The 18,264-nt window shown below is 40.9% G+C and overlaps 1 protein-coding gene across 2 annotated transcripts in view; it reads left to right on the top strand.

Annotated features, from left to right (window-relative positions):
• Positions 1-18,264, top strand: part of ryk (receptor like tyrosine kinase) — a 42,748-nt gene that overhangs the window by 4,402 nt on the left and 20,082 nt on the right. For both annotated transcript variants that reach the window (XM_071926227.2, XM_071926226.2), the window contains exons 2-6: positions 14,410-14,531; positions 14,628-14,727; positions 15,648-15,779; positions 16,516-16,578; positions 17,323-17,464. In XM_071926227.2, the coding sequence (XP_071782328.1) occupies positions 14,410-14,531; positions 14,628-14,727; positions 15,648-15,779; positions 16,516-16,578; positions 17,323-17,464 (559 nt within the window). The remainder of the gene's footprint in view (positions 1-14,409; positions 14,532-14,627; positions 14,728-15,647; positions 15,780-16,515; positions 16,579-17,322; positions 17,465-18,264) is intronic.

Genomic DNA, 18,264 nt, shown 5'->3' with positions numbered 1-18,264 from the left:
GTCTGAGTGTCACCTGATGCTCGTCGAAGATAGTGCTCTGCTGTGAGGAAGACTTGATCAGCTCAGCCGTCTCACAAATCCTGGGTTCAATAGACATTTGTGTTTTCCCCTATCCCGCTCAGACATTTCCTCCCCTTCTCTCTGGAGTCTCCTGAACTCTGTAATTCCTTTAACAGATCTTAATCTGCCATCGCTTTTGTAGGAGTATTTTGAGCTACACAGAACTCGACCACCTAGTTTATGTTTTTTTTTCTTCTCCTGTTTTTTCTCTACAATGTTCTGGAGCCCATCTAGGCATGATATGGTCTAAGGCCCGGATGCTGTCGGCTTCTTCTGACTTGGCCTCCAGGTCCAAAACAATGAAAGCTCTTTTATAAACTTGCAAACACAATATTTCCAACATTTCTGAAAAAAAATTGCTCTTCTAAACATCAGGTGTCGGGTAGGACTTGCCTGAATTTTAAATACAAAGACTTGGTGAACTTAAGTGTAGTAATTAAAAGATTCACCTTGCAAAAAGGTCAGATTGTGAATTCTTCATGTGGTCCTCAATGAACAAGTCATAGACTGGAAATTGTATGGAAAGATTTAGGATAGGCCAATTGCTGAAATAGGTTAGACCTATACATTCAGCTGGAATAAGAATAGTTGATTTTGTATTGGCTTCAGCATTTTATCCTGTAAATGGTCACAGAGAGAACACTCCCACCTCTGTGGAATCTGACTGGTGTTAGACCATAGGCCCACTTTGTCCCTTGTGGTTCCCCTTCTCTAGCAGTCTATAATGATAGTTTTAATCTTCTCTTGTGTAGGCAGGCAACGGCCTCTCTTGTGGTTTGCATGAAACCCCTCTGGCTGAATGGAGAAATCTCCTAATGTTTGACAACCAAGTATGTGGAGCTAAAAGTATGTGTGGACAGAAACTTCTATGATGCAATGGCAACTCTGGCATCAACTTCACAATGGCTATGGGCAGCCGGGGAGTGTCTCACTGCAGATTCATATAGAGACCCAGTGTTTGTGTGCTTGTTTTTACATTGACTTTTACATTCTTATAGTTACAGTAGAGCCTCCTTTATCCAAACCATGGACTCACTGGTTAACTGAATGGGCATAAAGAACGAAAATATATCATGTAGGCTATATCATGCATTCATGGTTTTTGCTGGATTAAAATGCATCGATAACGTGGGTAGATAAGACATTTCACATAAACAGTATTACAGGAGAGTCACAGACATGTTTTCCTCTGTTTGTTTTGAGTAACTATATAATTTCAGTGACTTGAGTGTTGAACTTGAAATTTGATTTGACATCATTTTGGAAAGCCTTTGAATGATTACATTTTCCCTGCATTGATTTCAGTCAGCCATTAATAGACTGTCCTGATTGGATACTTTCAAGAGTCCCAGTTGTCCCAGTGCCCTGCTACCAGTCCTGTATGCACACATGCTCGAACACATGGTACTTCCTGTTTACAAAAAAGGAATGTAATCTCCTAAGACTGTTTTCCATAGCACCAATGAGTTAGGTTTGCACTTTTCAGAATATGAACATAGGGTCTGTTAACATTGTAGGCATTGTCTAGATTTTCCCTCTAGATATAGCAAGGTACTCTATTCTCCATTTTACATTGTACTATCCAACCTAATAAATGTGGCTATCCAGGGTAGGGACCAGATTTGGGTGGTATCCCGATATTATCGTATACTGGTGTATTTGAAAATGTTCAGTGTTACCCTGTTATATTTGGGCATGTTTAGACTTGCCCAGCCTATTAAGAGAGCAAATACCCATCTTGTTTAATCCAAGCTTGTAGTCCAATAATTAATAATTTGCCTGTAATTCACATTGTGAGTTAGGCATGAAATAATATGATACTTTAGCAAAGACTGGATGCCAGTAGTTTTACACCATACACCACAGTCATTACAGGTGCCACTTAGTAGCAGACTATGTAGAATTTGGTATCTACAATGATATAAGCATGGCCCGACTTATTTTCACAGTAACGTGATAAAATTGTATATCCTGATAATATGATGACACAGAGACAATATTGTGATCTGAAAAAATTCACCCAACCCTAGTAGTAATAATACTAGGGATAATACAGTCAAATGTACTGATGTGGTCTATTTGCTTTTGAAGCTCAGAGTCCACAGATGGACTTTCCTCTCAGGATCCATTAATTTTGATATCTTTACCAAACCACATGACTCCCAGGGAGACGGTAAGAAAAATGTACAGGAAGATGACATGGCTGAAGTGAAATGGGGGTACACAGTGTATTTGTCTTTGGGTGAAGTACAAGCAGCATCCCTGATTGTTTTTGCATGTGACTAATGGGTAGTGAGCTGCCTGTCTCATAAATCCTTTGCTGACAGGAGCTCCCTCTCCACCTCAATTTCTTTCCCACCCCCAGTTCCCATATCTACTGTCTCAAGACCAGTATCCTGGGTGCCAAGTGTAGAGTTGTGCTGCAGCTGCCAACTCAAATTCAATTCCTTTAACTGCATTTAACCCCAAGGGCCAATTACTGCAGTAACGCATTTAAAAAACAACATTAAAATCCTTGCATCCGATCCTTTCTACAAAACTTGGTAGGTCGTTGCAATATAACTAGGATTGGGAGCTGGGACCTGCAAGTGAGGAACCGGTTCCATTATCTACAGGACTGACTGGATCGAAACATGTTTGTGTTATCCATTCCCAGTATTATTCCCTACTCTCTTTTTAAATACAACAAAATGCATTTTTTTTAACTCATGTAGGAATTATTTCGCTCTCCTGGTTTTGCTGTGTGAGAGTGGCTGAGGTGTTTGGGGGAGCAGAGTGCATTCAGTTCTCTGTGACGCAAGGGGAGTTTCCTTGTAACTGAAGCGTATAGCAACATGGCGAATGTGGCAGACATTAGAGAGAAGTTCGTCCTCTTTATCGATAAGCTGCTATGAGTTTCAGCTATAAGGAAACTGCTCCCGTTTGGCGGAGAACCAAACAGAGCAGACTCTGCTCCCCCCTCTCTTGCTCACTATGCCATGTCACAACCTCGCTGTCATTCACACACAGTGTACAGTTGTGTGATATATGTTCAGTTTTGTTGTAAGATCATAAAACAGTATGATATTAACAGTTCATATTTTTTATTCATTCTAATTTGGGATTGGTAGCAGAATTTCAGTCTATTCAGTTACAGATTTAATATTTGTGGGGTGCAATAAAGGTCTGTGAAGGTCATATATAATAAAGGAACAGATAAAGGAATTGTTAAGGAATTAGATCTTTAAGAAGGAATCTTATTAAAACCTAGATATGACAGACGATGCAGAATTCACATAAATGTTTCAGTTTGTAAAAGATGTCAAGATGGGCTTAGAGAGGAAAGGACAGATATAATTCAGTCCGGAGGGGGTGGGGGGTGTTAACCCTGGTTAGCCTTAGAGACAATGGTAGCCTTCCTTCGACTGGTTTGACATTAGGGTCAGCGTGGATGCTGGCCCAGTGTCAGCAGTTCAAAAGATACGCATTATGCAGGTCCAGTCATCCATCATAGCATTGGCGTTTTAGCAGTTTGCTGGTTGTGGTAAAGTGGAGACGATCCAAGAGGCCTGTGATTTTATAGCAGACATTGACAGTGGCTTGGAGGCAGTTTGTGTTTGTAATGCTGAGTGAGGTGAACCGACAGATGAATGAGAATGTTATTGTTTTCTGTGAAGGTGTTATGACTCCAAAAGCGTCACGTCTTGTCCTGCACTTTTGTTGTGAAAATGGTTGCCTGCTTGATGGCCAGAGAGACACTGCATCCCTCTGCTCATATAAGACCAGAGAAAGCTTCAGACTGGATTCAGACGGCCTAAGGCCCACGCTGTGACATTAGTTTTACTGGCCTCAAGGGCTTGCTCAGTCTCTCCATTTGCTGACATTCTGAGCATCCATGTGATCATTCAGAAGATGAGGAATGAAGTAAAAATAAGTTTTCTGTACACTCTATGCATATTTGCTGTTTCCTATAATAATGGGCTGTTTGAGCCTAGTTTTCCATGGAAGATTCATCAGTGGAGTAGATCCCAAACTGTTTGCTCTGAGGGATTTTTCTTGGTGGAAAGTAAGCACTGAGAAAGTCTGTTTTCTAGTCCTGCATGGGACTCTCATGTGTCACTCGTCTTGCTGCTTACTATAGTAGTGCAAATATTGGGCTTTTCCAGTTGAGTGAATGCTATAGCTGCCCAACCAAAATGAACATTGCTTTGACAGATTAAGGGTCTCCTCATTAAAATCAGTTTTTAGTTCTCTCCCAAAACTTGTCTCTTTGTTTGAAGGGAGGATTAGGCCGTGTTCAGCTAATTGGCAGAATCTACTCAGACACTGCCATTGGTTTCATCACTCCACCTGGTATTATAGCTAACTTGCATATTTTGATCTGTATACTGAAGTTTGCCATCTTATTTCACAGTTACTTGAGATGAGAGAAGATTCATGCAAGTTAATGTATGTGGTAAGGGTTTAATATTAAGAGTTTTTTCCACTTGCCCAGTCAGGCCAGTAGGTGAGAGTTTGACTTACCACTAGAATATTTTCGTTGGCCTAGCAGGCAAAAATGAAAATAATCAGTTTTTCATAAATTTAAGTAATTACCATAAAATGTATGATATTGACAATTCATTCGAAAATTTAATTTGCCTTACTCAGAAATTGCCTACAAATTGTATGGGATTGATTCAGCATTTTTAACTCAAGGAAATTGTTGCTTCCACAATGAAAAAAGCAACCTTTTTCCTTTTTGCTTTATAATTTGATGTACCTGCCGCCAGTTTACCACGAATTGTATTCATCTTCCTATTCCTATTGCAGTCTGTTCTTGTACACCAAAGCTCAACACCACAAACCAGCAGCAGCCTTTTCCTGGGGGAGCATGTCCCCACACCCCCTTAGCTGGCTACTTTATCTCTTTGGCCGGCTACAATGTTTCCACAATGTGCTTGTGGAAAGCACTGGTAATGGATCCTATTATTTACTTTTTGATAAATGATAGGCTATTTTTTTATGCTGAAGTCAACATGACTTTTGAAGGGTAAGAGTGATAAGAAGAAGGTAACTGTCAAACAACAACAATGCTTTCTTTTGTATGTCAAAAACTAGAAACCTCTCATCACCACTAGAAAGTTACTGTTTTGATTGGTTGTTTGATTTTTTATGTCTGGTTTAAAACTGATTGTCCTATAAACTAGCCCTTGTGTAAACTGTCTCTCTTCCCACATATGCAGCTAATTTGCATTATGATTCATGACAGTCTACAGAACAAGCATTGTAGTTTCTTCCTCTTGGCCAGTAACTTTCATTTGGTGCTGGCTGCACCATGTGGCTGGTAAAGTTAAGCCCTGAGGTAAAAGAAGAGCGTTTCCGTTTTATTTCAAAGATTGAATAGAGGACTTGAATTGGTCAAACCTGCAATTGAATAGGCCTACATGTACAACAGCATCTTCTTCTTGTAAAACCCTAATGGTTATGGCAATTTTAGATAAAAGTTGAGGTTAACTTGGTCTGACAAAAAGTTTCAGTCATGAGATTTTTTTTTAGCTTTAACCCCTGCCTAACTGCCTCTTGTTTCTCATAAAATGTGGTGTGTAAAATCATCAATGTATTCTGAAGAGCCCAGTGCATTTCAGCTATTCACCCTTTCTCCCTCCTCCAAATAGCTGAAAAGCAATCAGGGGCTCTGAAAAAGAGCCTGTGAACAGTGATTGGCAGCAGTATTCATTTCCTTCATGCCACTCTCCAAGGATCCTGCAGTTGAATGGGGGAGCCCCCGCTCTCACATGTCTTTTGTCCAAGAATTGCTGCACCGACAGGGGATCCTGTCAAGCAGCAAACCCATTTATAGTCTGCTGCCCTTCTGTTAAAATCGGATGTCATTTTTTGTTTTTGTGTACAGTAGCCTCAATCCTCAGTAGATCATTCTTGGTCCTCTGTTGTAATAGGACGGCCTAAGCTGTGTATTCTGAAAGACACATCAGACCTGCTGTGATGTAGCACAGTGCAGGTGACTTCTGTATCATATGGCAGCTTTATTGAAAGAAAAACTTAATCCCAAACTCCTTAGGATCAGAGGTCTTTTGGAAGATTAAACCCATTGAAAATCTGAAAGTATGCAACATGAATGCATGTGTTCCAAAAGGGCCTCTAAAGTGAGTCCAAATTATACACTTTCAATATCATGTATCGACAAGAAAATTGTAGAAGTAATGCACAATTCATAGAAAGCATTTTCAAAGCAAAGTATCCCCACTTTTGTGTTCCTTTATGCCTGTTTCAGCAAATGTCTTTAGATTTTGAGCTTTACTGTAGTACCATTCTGTTGAGGTCACATTCTTGTTTTGAATTACATTGATTTAATTTTACTATTATGGTGTGGAAGTGGAAATAAAAAAAACATTAGGAGCAGTCAACAATTACATTATTGCAATTGCATCATTTTTTAAGCCTACTGGATTCTGATTCATCTCTAAAATAGAGTATGATAAGATAATTTCAGGAAATACTCATTACTTTCCTAAACTTTTGTATAAACATTTGACCTTATGCGTACATAGCCCAGGCATTAAAACGGTTGCTATATTCACATAACTGTATTCACAAAGCTGCCCATGTAAAACACGGTCCAAATTTAGATGAAAAGGGTGGTGTGTGAGGCCACTTAAATGGCCCTGTAGTTGCCTCAAGATGAAATCATCCTGCCACAAACACTAATCATTTGTTCAGTAAACCGTTTTCTATTTGTTGAGTAAACTAAGGTGGCCCATTCGGCAGCAAATAAGCATCAATGAGGCGCCCATAATAGGATAGAGGCAGACAGTCTTGTTCAGATTCTTTTCCTTCCCTACATCCCTTTCTGCCCTTGGGGCACTTTATGGAATAAAAGAGGGAAACTGATGTATGGCTTCTTTGAAGTATGTGAAAGAAAACCTCAGAGATGGTGACTTATGTGTGTTTTTCTCCTAGCTGTGGAATGCATTAAAGCTGTTTTTGCACCAACATTGCTGTTACAGCCTAGCTGAAATGGTATCTTTGGTACGAATTTTTGGTTAAGCTTTTCAGAGGACATCCCACATCATGATAGTCTTTTGCCTAAATTATGTTTGTCCTTTTCTTGTCCCTTTTACTCTTTGATGCCCATCCTCTCTGTGCTGCATTGGTGACCTGGACGTCAAGTCACATCTGAAAGTGGTTTTCTGTTGGGACATGCCAACCTCTGTCAACTACAGCTTGGCTTGGCCTAATCTCTCGTTTGCTTTTGGCCTGCTCATATGACCACCTGCAAAGAAAGGTGTGTGTGGCTGCTAGTGCAGAATTCCCGCTGAGGGTGGAACGCTGTACATACTATGGAGTCTCAATCCTACAAGCTTCCCCTACTTTCCTCCATTTTCAACAGAGACAAAGCGACAGATTCAGAGTTCAACATTAAGAATTTTTTCCACTTCCCTGGTTGGGTCAGTAGGTCAGAATTCTGTTGACCCCTAGTATATATTCACTGGCTTAGCAGGCAAAAATAAAAACAACCTTTTTTCACAGATTTAAGTAATATATTCCTATAAAATATTCATAATAGACAACATCAAAGTGACTGAAAATTAAAAGAATAATTAGTTGTGTTTGTACTCAGCACTCCTAACTGATTAGCTTTTCTATAAATGTAACCACCAGTAACCAAAAAAGAAAAATCATGAAACTCTAGATTGATGAGGGGTTGTCAGCTACCTGCTTTCCCAACATATACGCTACATCCTTCTGGCTGTTGTTCTGGGCATGGAGTGTGTGTTTGTTGTTATTGGCTGCGGCTTTAAAAATGAGCCAGCTCGATCTGCCTTATTGGGAAATCTCTGACAAATGGTACTTGTTTGATTAATCATTTTCAACCCAAAGAAACTGTTGCTTCCACAAAGAAAAAAAAACAGCCTTTTACTTTTCACTTTGTTTAGTAGGTAAAGTAAAGTTAGTGAAAACACAGCAGAGATGGCAGTGGGCCAGTGGCAGAGCAGAGAGGTGAAGATAACAGGTTTATGACTGGGTGACCAGAAACCTTTTTGAATGAGTGACTAGTGAACTGGTCCAAGGAAATGTCTTACTGGTCCCGGGCCATTGGGTAGCCTAGCCCTTATTGTCAAACCTTGCAGATGTATAAATGTTGTGTATTTTCCATATATTTTTATGCTCAAAGGCAGAAGCACATTTCCATTAGCCTGCAATTGCTGTTTTATTTAACCAGTTAAAACTCTTGTCAACAAAATAAGGTCATAGGGCTGTAATGATATATAAGCTGAGGTGTTGTCTTTTCATTAAATACTTTAAACCTTCCATTAATAGTCTATTTGTTAAAAAAAATTGAAAGCACATGCCGTCCATTAGAGCCATCTTGACTACTATCGGAGATGGGCATTTATTTAATCAAGCCGCTGGCTCTCAGTTTACTATAATTTAGATCAGCACTAAAAAACCTGCTTGCACTGCATCTCCAGAATTTTGTTTTGCATATATCATCATTTATGGCATAAATTTCATGTCAAACATTCCCAGTGCTGTGTTTTATTTGTGAAATGAGTTTGTAGCATCAAGGTCATGCACAATCGTCAAATTAGACAGGTTGTTGTTCATGGATAGATGGAACATTTGCTGAGGTTTTTGAATGTTTGCAAAGTGGTTGTATCTTTGACAAGCTGAACCATTTTTGACCTGGCTGTTTGCTGATATATGATATGTTCCCTGGCACTCTGGCGCTTATTGGAGGTGGACTACTAGGCTACTTGTCAATCAACAGTATGCACCCCAATGCAACTGAACCAGGAAGAAGACGTGTATTTATTTTGAACATTTGTTTACATGGGCAAGGCTCTTCTCATTTAATTATTTAGGATAATTCCTCTTGCCTTCATTCTTCTATATACAGTGCCTTCAGAAAGTAAGCTGCGATAGGAGAAGGACAACATGTCAGCACAGTACTTCACATATCTCTGCTGTATGGCAAGATTGACCAAAAAATCTCAATTGAATCACTTTGGAATTCAGGAGAATGCAGAAAAGGTCAAGGGGCTTGAAGGCTTGAATACTTTCTGGTGACGCTGTGCAGTGTGTGTTTTGTCGATACACTGCGAAACTGGGATATATGCATTGTATATTTGTCTGACAAACTAATATATTCCCAATATAATGTGTATATGTTTGTTGGCAGCATGTTCTAATGGAAACTCTGGTGATCATGATTAACCTTATTGTAGCATAGAGAGGAGCAGTGATATATTGCTCCACAGTGTCTTATGATTGCTTGTAGGCTGGCTGGAAAACAAATTTGCTGGCTGAAGGACGTATACTAACAGACTTGTAAACTGTTCATCAATCCATGGACATTTTAGCATTGGGCTACTTCCCGTTTATCTGTTTCAATCATGGACAAAAAGCAGGCCTCTTCAGTTTTCGGCTCTCCCAGTGTCCCTGAAACCTAAGACCATGGGATCCTCACTACATTAGCCCCCTCTCCTGCCTTATTCATGCCTGTGGATTTGTTTGGAGTTTCCAGTTGATAGAGTTTCGCGCGGGCCCTCATTTTCTCCTCCCTTGGTTAATGTGGGCAGTATCTCCTTAGTGAGAGGCTGGGGGGAGTGTTTATCTCCTGGGTGCTCAGGGATGGAGGCTTTGGGAGGCACAGTGTCGACTCTGCGCACAAGAGGGTCTTTGTTATACCTGTCCTGGGCCCTGCCACCTGGCCACTGCCACCTTTTGTTCTCCTCCTTCAAAGTCTGCAATGTGATCCACAGCTTGCAAGAGAACACTGCATGTTAACTTTATACTTTGTGGGCCCCAAAATGTTAAGGTAAAGTTAGATTTATTATCCAGATGTGTTGCTCTAATCGGTATTTTTGTATTGACACCCATATGTGAAAGAGATGGCTGTTTTCAGTCAATTTTACAGATTAGTTACATGATGGAATAGAGCTACACAATTTAGCGAAAACAATAAAAATTGTAATATTGACTACTGTAATTTCCGAATCGCAATGACTGGAAGGTCACCACACCAGTTTGAATCTCTGGACCGGCTTAGAAAATGTGGGTGGGGTAAGTGAATGATGTAATGCCCCCCCCCCCCCCCCACTGTTGAGGTGCCCTTGAGCAAGGCACTTAAACCCCAAGTGCTCCAGTGAAGCTGCTCAATGGTAACAGTAGAAGACTGTGGTTGTACTGGGCAGCTCCCAGGTGTGAATGTGTTGAAACTGTACTGTGAATGTAATGTGAAGCAAGGTGTTACTGGAAATGAGCATGTGTGCTCCGACAACTTTCTGTGGTTAAATAAAGGTTAAAAAAAGACCCTGTAAATAACTTTCTCTGGTTCTGTGCTGAATACCAGGCAAACAAAAAATTGCACATTGGAGAATGTTTAATTATATTTGAACTGAGTAAATCCTAAGCATTGGCATCTCATTTTGCAAATTATATTTAAAAAGCTGTGTCCACAAAATCACAATTCGTATCGCAATTTCAAAATTCAGCAAAGGAAACACCATATTTGTTTTGTCATCATTACCCAGCGCTATGATGAAATCAGTGGAAGGAATAACTTAAATTGCAGCCTTTCCTGTCCGGTTTAGTTCCTTTGAAGACTAACCAAGTATGCAGTGACATCATAACCCATTTTGACTTTGTTGTATGTTGTTTTGTTGGGTAATAAAAGCAGAATATGTGTTGTCTCATGTGGTGTGCCTCTATTCCTTAGAGGCTGGTTTGCTTAAATACTCTTACACCTCTCTGATGACTCGGACTCCTTTCACAACAGTTAGCATTTTGTAACGCTACCCATTAATTTTTATTATGTCCCTCATCACTATCTCTGATTTAGCTATGCCACAACATAGTTTGTCTCACTGGGTCTCCTCACAAGGAGAGGTGGAGGGTGTACCACCCTTAGGAGCTGAGTCTTTATAGTGAGTGGGACTGAAGTTATGCTGGAATTCACATATTTCTACGAGTAATTTTTTTTTCCCTAACTTTCTTGATCTTAATAGTAGAAGCAGTTGAACCATGAAATGATTAAGTTATTAAAGAGTCCCCTTCCCCCTTGCACTCGTGCCTCCCCACTTGGCTGTACACAACATCCTGTAGTATGGTATTGACGCAACTGGTAGCCACTTGGCGAGTGGATTTCAAAAGCTGTGGTAAACCACAGGGCTAATGTAACCAGCTAGTTGTTACTAGTATAAGTATATGTCAACATTGTTTTGAGTAATGGAAATTAGGGGTGGCCTGTTTGGGTTTTTTGGGGCTGAGTTTGATTACCGTTTTTGTAACGCTATGATCAGCTGATCACAGATCCAATTGCCGATTGAAATGATACATTTTACCCTGATTTTCTACAAACAATGGCACATCAAGTAAAAGTGCACAGCAAGCATTTCAGTAAAATTTCAATATAGCCATGTTTGTATGGCTATATTGTATGGTGTTGTTGTATGCTTGATGACTAAGGTGCTGCTCGCCTTTTATTGTGGGTAATGCACGAGAAAAGGTTTTCGTTGAGGCAGAGTAGACTATGCAGTCTGTAATATGTGAGCTGTCAATATTTTTGAACAGTTGAAAATACTGAATGAATACAATAATCAAATACTCTCAAAAAAGTTAAATGAATTGACCAAGTCTCTCTCTGCGTCACCCTCCCAACAATTCTGGAATTTAAAAATAGCAAGGCCACTTAAAGGATAATACTGTTGTTTTTTTTAGGTTTGTGCCAATCATCTCGGTTGCCCCGCTCAGTCAGTGTAGTTGGAGATATTAGGGCTTTCCTACCTTCAGAAGTAGCCATTTGCTGTACGAAAAACAACTTCCACAAAACTTGGAAATTGCCCGAGCTATAATCCATCACTGTAAACATGAAGCTTTAATTTGGTTTTGTCAAATTTTTAGTTTCATTGTTATTTCATTGTGTCCGAGTGGGCCCCGAGTTGAGTGTTTTCATATCAGTACAGGAATTACGTTATGCTCTGCTTGCTGTTAATCACCTGACAGCCACAGGGAGAAATTGAAGTCTCTGCCAGGAAATAATCCGTCAAAATATGTTTCCTTACAAACTTTGTCACATGCGTATCTTTTTATTTAGAGTGTCTTTGTTAGCCATTGTTAGCATTTGATTTCAAGCTAGGTCTGACACCTTAAATACATACAGCAAGCACTGCAAAATGATTGGGGGAAATGTAACCTGGACGTAGACAGAAGTAAATGAAGTTAAAAAAAAATATTAAATTAAACGTATTGTATTAAATACAATAAATGTATTAAATTACTGTCAAATAGCTCATGATCATAAATAACAAATTTAAGCCTATAATGCAATCGGGTAGTTGGAAGAGGTGATCAGCCAATCACTGATGAGCTATGTAGAATGTCTACCGGCTGATTATGATTGACAGCTGATTGACTGTTGCATCCTTAATGCGAACTAGCATGATGATGTGCTGAGGCTCCTTACACATTGTGACGGCTAGGCAACCAAGAATTTTGTTTACGAAGACATCCCTTGTGCTACTAGCCCTGTTTTCCCTTCTAGAGAGCAGAGGGTGTGAGGTGAGTGGTGAAGTAGCAGCGTATGGCTCAACATCCTTGACCTCAGCCTGCACCTCCCCTATCCTCCGTTTGAGTTGATGGTTTTAACTAAGCTGTGCAGGTTGATTGGCTCTTGTTGCCATTCCCTCAAATTCCTGTTTTGAAGATGTTGCAGCAGGGCTTGTTTGGCTAAGGGATTCTGGGAGGGACAAACCTGAGCGAGGTCCACTCCTTCGTTCCTTCGGCCCCCTCGCCTGGCTGCATAGTTTTAATTGGTATCAAAGCAGTGTGGCCACATGTAGAGACAAGGGAGTCACACAGAGTTGAGCATGAGGAAGGCAATTATTGCCGCACTAATCTGAGGCTGTGTGTGTGTGTGCCTGTTAAGTGCCTGTGTATTTGCTCGAGGGCCTGTGTATGGAGTAGGGCAGGGTCACATATTTTCAGATTTTATCACGATTTACAAGTAAATGTAAGTACTGTAAATGCCAGCAAGAAAAAAAGTAAAAAAAAAAAAAAAAAGGTCCCTTTCTTTCCATGTTGCTGTTGGTTAACATTTATAGAAAGCTCAGAAAGCTCAGTGACGGTTCATCTAGGAATACAGTAATACTTTAAGTGCAACAAGGGCCAATTAATACTTACATCAGTTATATTATACATAAACTATCCTTACATTATATTAAATTTATTCCATCAACTAATTATTTACTTTTTTAATTACTATTCTGTAATTTTCTGCTAGTAATGAATTACTTTTATAGTAATACATTTCTAAATTTATTCCTGAAATGTATACATTTATGTTTTAGTTTCATTTTAGCCAGCTGGGCCAGTGAAAATCTACAAGAGGCAAGTTGTTGATCCGTGTAAAACCATCAAGCAGATCTTATTCTTTGGGCTTGGTTAGACACTGGTCTATTTAACGCCCCCCTCCCCTTTCTGAGTATCTCCAGTTGGCAAATGTCTGTGAATGTTTCTAATTGAGCCAATGTGAGAAAGGTCTCTGAGCCACAGCTCTGAGACGGCCCTGGGGTATTGGGGGAGTCTGGGCACATTCTTCCCATCTCTTTTAACTAGATCCTCTGAGACTGATAGACAGGCCCCACTCCGCCAGACGGGGGCTTTCTAGGACTGATAGCACCGCCTCAGGCCTGGGTTGGGGATTTCACTACCTGCATTAACAACCACGCATTAGACCCATATGACTTTTTTGATGCGGCTTCAGTGAGAGTCCAATGAAAAACCTTCACTTTGTTGCAGCACATGATAAAGAAAAACACTAGTACATGCCAACCTGCTTCTGGATGTTGTATGCTAATTCCAAAGGATCACAACTTTTTATGTAAAGCATTCCACTACCTTCCCTTGCCCAAATTTCTTCCTGGATAGGAAATTGTAGTCATATTTTGGAGGTTGTCTCACTTGAATGTTTTGATGTGTTTCAGTTGGGCACTAAGAGCTCTCAAGTGCTAACAGATGTAGTTGGTCCATGTCTGTCATTGAGAGGGAACCTCCAAAATCAAAGCTGGCATTTTGAGTGGATATTTTACCTTCTCCATATGGCTTACTGTGTGTGTGTGTGTGTGTGTGTGTGTGTGTGTGTGTGTGTGTGTGTGTGTGTGTGAGAGTGGTTTTTTTTTGTTTTTTTTAATTATGTGTGTAGGCCAGCTTCTAGATAAGATTAGCCTATATTATTTGTTGCAAACTGAAGGCATTTAGCCTATGTCCAATGTTTTGGCTCTTCCTTTTGACTTACATAATTTTTCAGAAAACTGATCATTACATTTTCTCATCAGGTGTAATTTTATATCCCCTGTCCCCACACAGGCCTGGATGCAGAACTGTATTATGTGCGGGACGATGTAGTGAATCAATATGCACTCTCCTTCACCCTGCCTGTGCCCAGTGAGACCAACAGCCTGCACTTCACGTGGTATTCCAAGACCAAGGTAGGGATCAGCATCTGGAATTATCGATGACTCACCTTCACACACACCAACCCCCAACCCATTTGTGTGTATGTTAACGGCTTTGTCCATCCATAGGTTGACTACCGGCTAGGCTTCCACGTGGAGAACCCCGCTGCCATGAACCAGCCACAGAGCAACATCTCTACTCAGGGGGAGGTGCCCCGTGTTACCTCTGGTTGGTCAACCACCTACCTCTTGCTTGTCACATCCTCTTGGAGTTTGCAGTCTGTAGAATTTCGAAAATGGTGTCAGTTCATTGAAACGGTTAAATCCACACTTCCGAGGGGTTTCAGTACCAGCCAAATAGGATCAGGTGTTGAAAACTGTTGAAGGATGTTAGGTGTGGCTGTGATCAGGCAACAGTTGTTGAAACATTATCCTGTCTAGTACTGCATCATGTAGCCTCGCACGCTTCAGGAAAACAATTCAAAACTTGTCCCTGAAGAAATTAATCCGGTGGTTTTCTTGTATTTGGCTATACTATCAAATCATTGTCAAATATTGGGAAATGTGTGTGAACTTTTCAACCTAGTTTTCAACCCGCCACTCACAATGTTACAATGTTTCGGGTCTCAGACCTTCATCAGGTATAAGGTTTGAGGACTGACATGTTCTAACCTTTAAAGACTGCAAGTGAATGGACAGTGTGCAGAACTTCTTGTTCAGTAACCTCAGTTGGATTCTTTTTGCTGTGCACCTGTTGCAAGAATCTTCAGGTGTGCAAGAGCCTGTCAGTTCAAGTTTTCAACCTAATAAGTTGTGAGAAGAGATTTACAATTATAGCAACTCATGCCTTTTATGACACTGTTGATATGGTTGCATTCAACATTGTGAAAATTCTGATGATATGCATTATATGTTTTTCATATCTTGTGAATGTGTACAGTCAGCAGAATATTGTATAGCAACATTATTTAAAATCTGCAGGTGTGTATGAAGCCTTAAAAATGTTAACGCTGTCTTGCATCTCTCACATGTATCTCTGGTATAGATTCTGATCAGATATTATGCATTGCACAAGGCCAGGTGCTTCTCTAATTGAGGTGTGTGTGTATGTGTGTGTGTGTGTGTTTGTGTGCGTGCGTGTGTCTACAGTCTTTAGAGTGGACCTATTCTGTTCTGGCAAAGTGGATGGGGAGGCCGTTCTGACAGTGCAGCTCAACATGACCATCCATGCCAACAACTTCACAGTGCTCAACTTCAAGAGGAGGAAAATGTGCTATAAAAGTAAGTTTTCAAACAAAGGCAGGGTTAGAAATTGGCGCCAAGGAAGTAGTGCAGCTTCTCATATTGAATCTTTGGATGAATACCGTTTTTATCCTCTTTTTCCAAAATATATTCTGCGTTGAATGTTTGTGCAAGTGTGTGGGGAATGTGGGCTCTATTGCTCTTAAATGTCAGTGCTGTGCATCAGATACTTGGCATGTCATGCTGCTTTCAAGAGTTACAGTGGGAAATGTACCAGTGTTTGTCTTCAGTTCTGTGCTATTTTCAAACCCACTGAAGATAATTACATGTGGCCAAGAGGCTCCTTGTCATATGCCCCATGGAAACAAATTTATACCGGGCTTATTCTGAGCACATGAGTCAAATTAGCAGCCATAGAAGAATGGTGTTTGTGTGTGCCACAATGGTGCTCAAAACGTACGGTGAGTGAGTGACCATTTCTGCTAAGCACCATTCTTGGATTGTACCCATGTTGCACAATCTGGTAGCATAGGACAAACAATGATGTCTGCATACTTGCCCTTTCTCATAATTGCAGCCAATAAAAGTGTCACACAATATAGCCATCTTCGTCTTTAACACCACCTCTATCCAGGGTATTTGACTTAAGAGTTCAGTAAAAGGCATCAGCTTTATTTGTCTCTTTTTCCTTTCAGCATTCATTGCAATGCTGAATGTCATGATTGTTTGATTCGTGAGCTGATGTAATTTTCTTCCCCCCTTCCTCTGTGAACAGGAATAGATCCTGACCCAAAGATCCCCTCGCTTTCCAACAATATCACTCTTCAAAGGCCTGAATGTAAGTATTGCTAACTCCACATCCTGCTCTACCTTTGTCCCTCTCTACCAGCTCCATGCATCATATGTCACAGTGGGCCTCAGCAAGATAAGACGGAGGCTGAATTAGTACTGAGAGCCTCACTGTATTGCAGCTCACATTGGCCAGACTTTCCATAATCAAGGTGTATGATTCAGAGCCCAAAGAGAGGGATGCATTCTCCCACTCTGTCAGCCCCCTCCCCCTCCCCCTCTGGAGTGGTTGGTCTCTTCCACTCTGACTCAGACTGGCCTTTATTCAGACTCTTTGTGAGCCCACTGCCTCAGCAACAAAGCACCATTAGCGGCTTGCCTCCCTTCTGCTTGGGTAGGCCCGAGGAACCTGGGGCCCTCAGAGGCTTTTAGAGAGATGGTGAGGAAAGCTCTACAGACACTAGATCCTGGGCAGAGCCTCTGGTATTCCAGGCCTCCATTAACCCTGAGTGGAGCACTTGGTGCACTCTCGCTCTCTCTGCTCTCTTGGTCTTGCTCTCTCTCTCTCTCTCCCTCATCCCTCCCCCTCTCTCACTCGTGCTCTCTTTCTTCCATTGCCTTACCACACGTTTTGCTCTGCCTCTCCTACAATGGCAAAAACTATTGAAGCCTTCAGTAATGATGATGGTATATTGTGTGCTGTGACGTTCTACCTTTAGGTTACCTAATGCCCCATTTTCCTAGAATAGCCTTTCCTGTGTCTGGCCTTTAACCCATGACCTGTTTTCATCAGTAGACGGTGTGACCACCCCCACCACCTCCACCCAGGTTTTCTACATCAGTGTGAGCGTTTGCTGTATTGTCATCTTTCTTGTGGCCATCATCCTGGCCATCCTCCACCTGCACAGCATGAAGAGAGTGGAGATGGAGGACAGGTTTGTCATGTTATCTCTTATTATTTCTTCCAGTTCCAGAGGAGAGAGGAAAGGGACTCCAGCCATTGTTTATATATCAACTAAGCCAAGTACACTTGCATTGAAACAAAGAGATGAAAACCAGCACACAACACAGTGGATCTCCAGTCTTGTGTCTGTCAGCTGTGAAAGTTATGTTAATATTTGCTGCAAAATATTACTGTTCAAAGAACATGATAAATAGTTCATCTCCACAGAGAGGATTATATCAAGTTGAAACCTGCACTGTAGCTTTCCTGTTATTCAGTTCCTATAATCTCCATTCCAGGTGGCTGTAGGCAGCTGCTTTAGTTGAGTTATCAGATCCAGATATTGGTATGCAATTAGATCAGCACATCCTGTAACTTCTGCTGCTATTGATACGGAGAGATTTCAGGTCACCCATCATGTCCGCTGTTAATTCAAGTCATAGAACCACAGTGTCCCTTACACAGTTGCTTACACTGCCATGGGAATCTGTCTTAATGTGATATTTGAGCTAAATTGGGTTGCTTTAATGATATTTTGCTGAATTGGCTTGATTTGATCACATCTCCCATGCGCTCCGACATGGTGGGATCCATGTGTTAAACAAAAGCGTTCTGTTAGTCTGAACAAGAAGAGGTGTAATGGGATTTTCCGCTTCAGACCCTAAAACTAGAAGAGTTCAAAAAAGTGCCGAGTCACCTGACTTCTGATCAGCATGTAGGCCAGGGTTGCTTTAAAGATTATTTTCAAGTGTATTGAAGTTGGAGTGGAGGGCAGGTGCCTCATGAATAACT

This window comes from Centroberyx gerrardi, chromosome 9 (assembly GCF_048128805.1).
Source record: "Centroberyx gerrardi isolate f3 chromosome 9, fCenGer3.hap1.cur.20231027, whole genome shotgun sequence".
Taxonomy (NCBI): Eukaryota; Metazoa; Chordata; class Actinopteri; order Beryciformes; family Berycidae; genus Centroberyx; species Centroberyx gerrardi.
The sequence above is the reverse complement of the archived record's forward strand: the minus strand, read 5'-3'. Positions and strand labels throughout refer to the sequence as shown.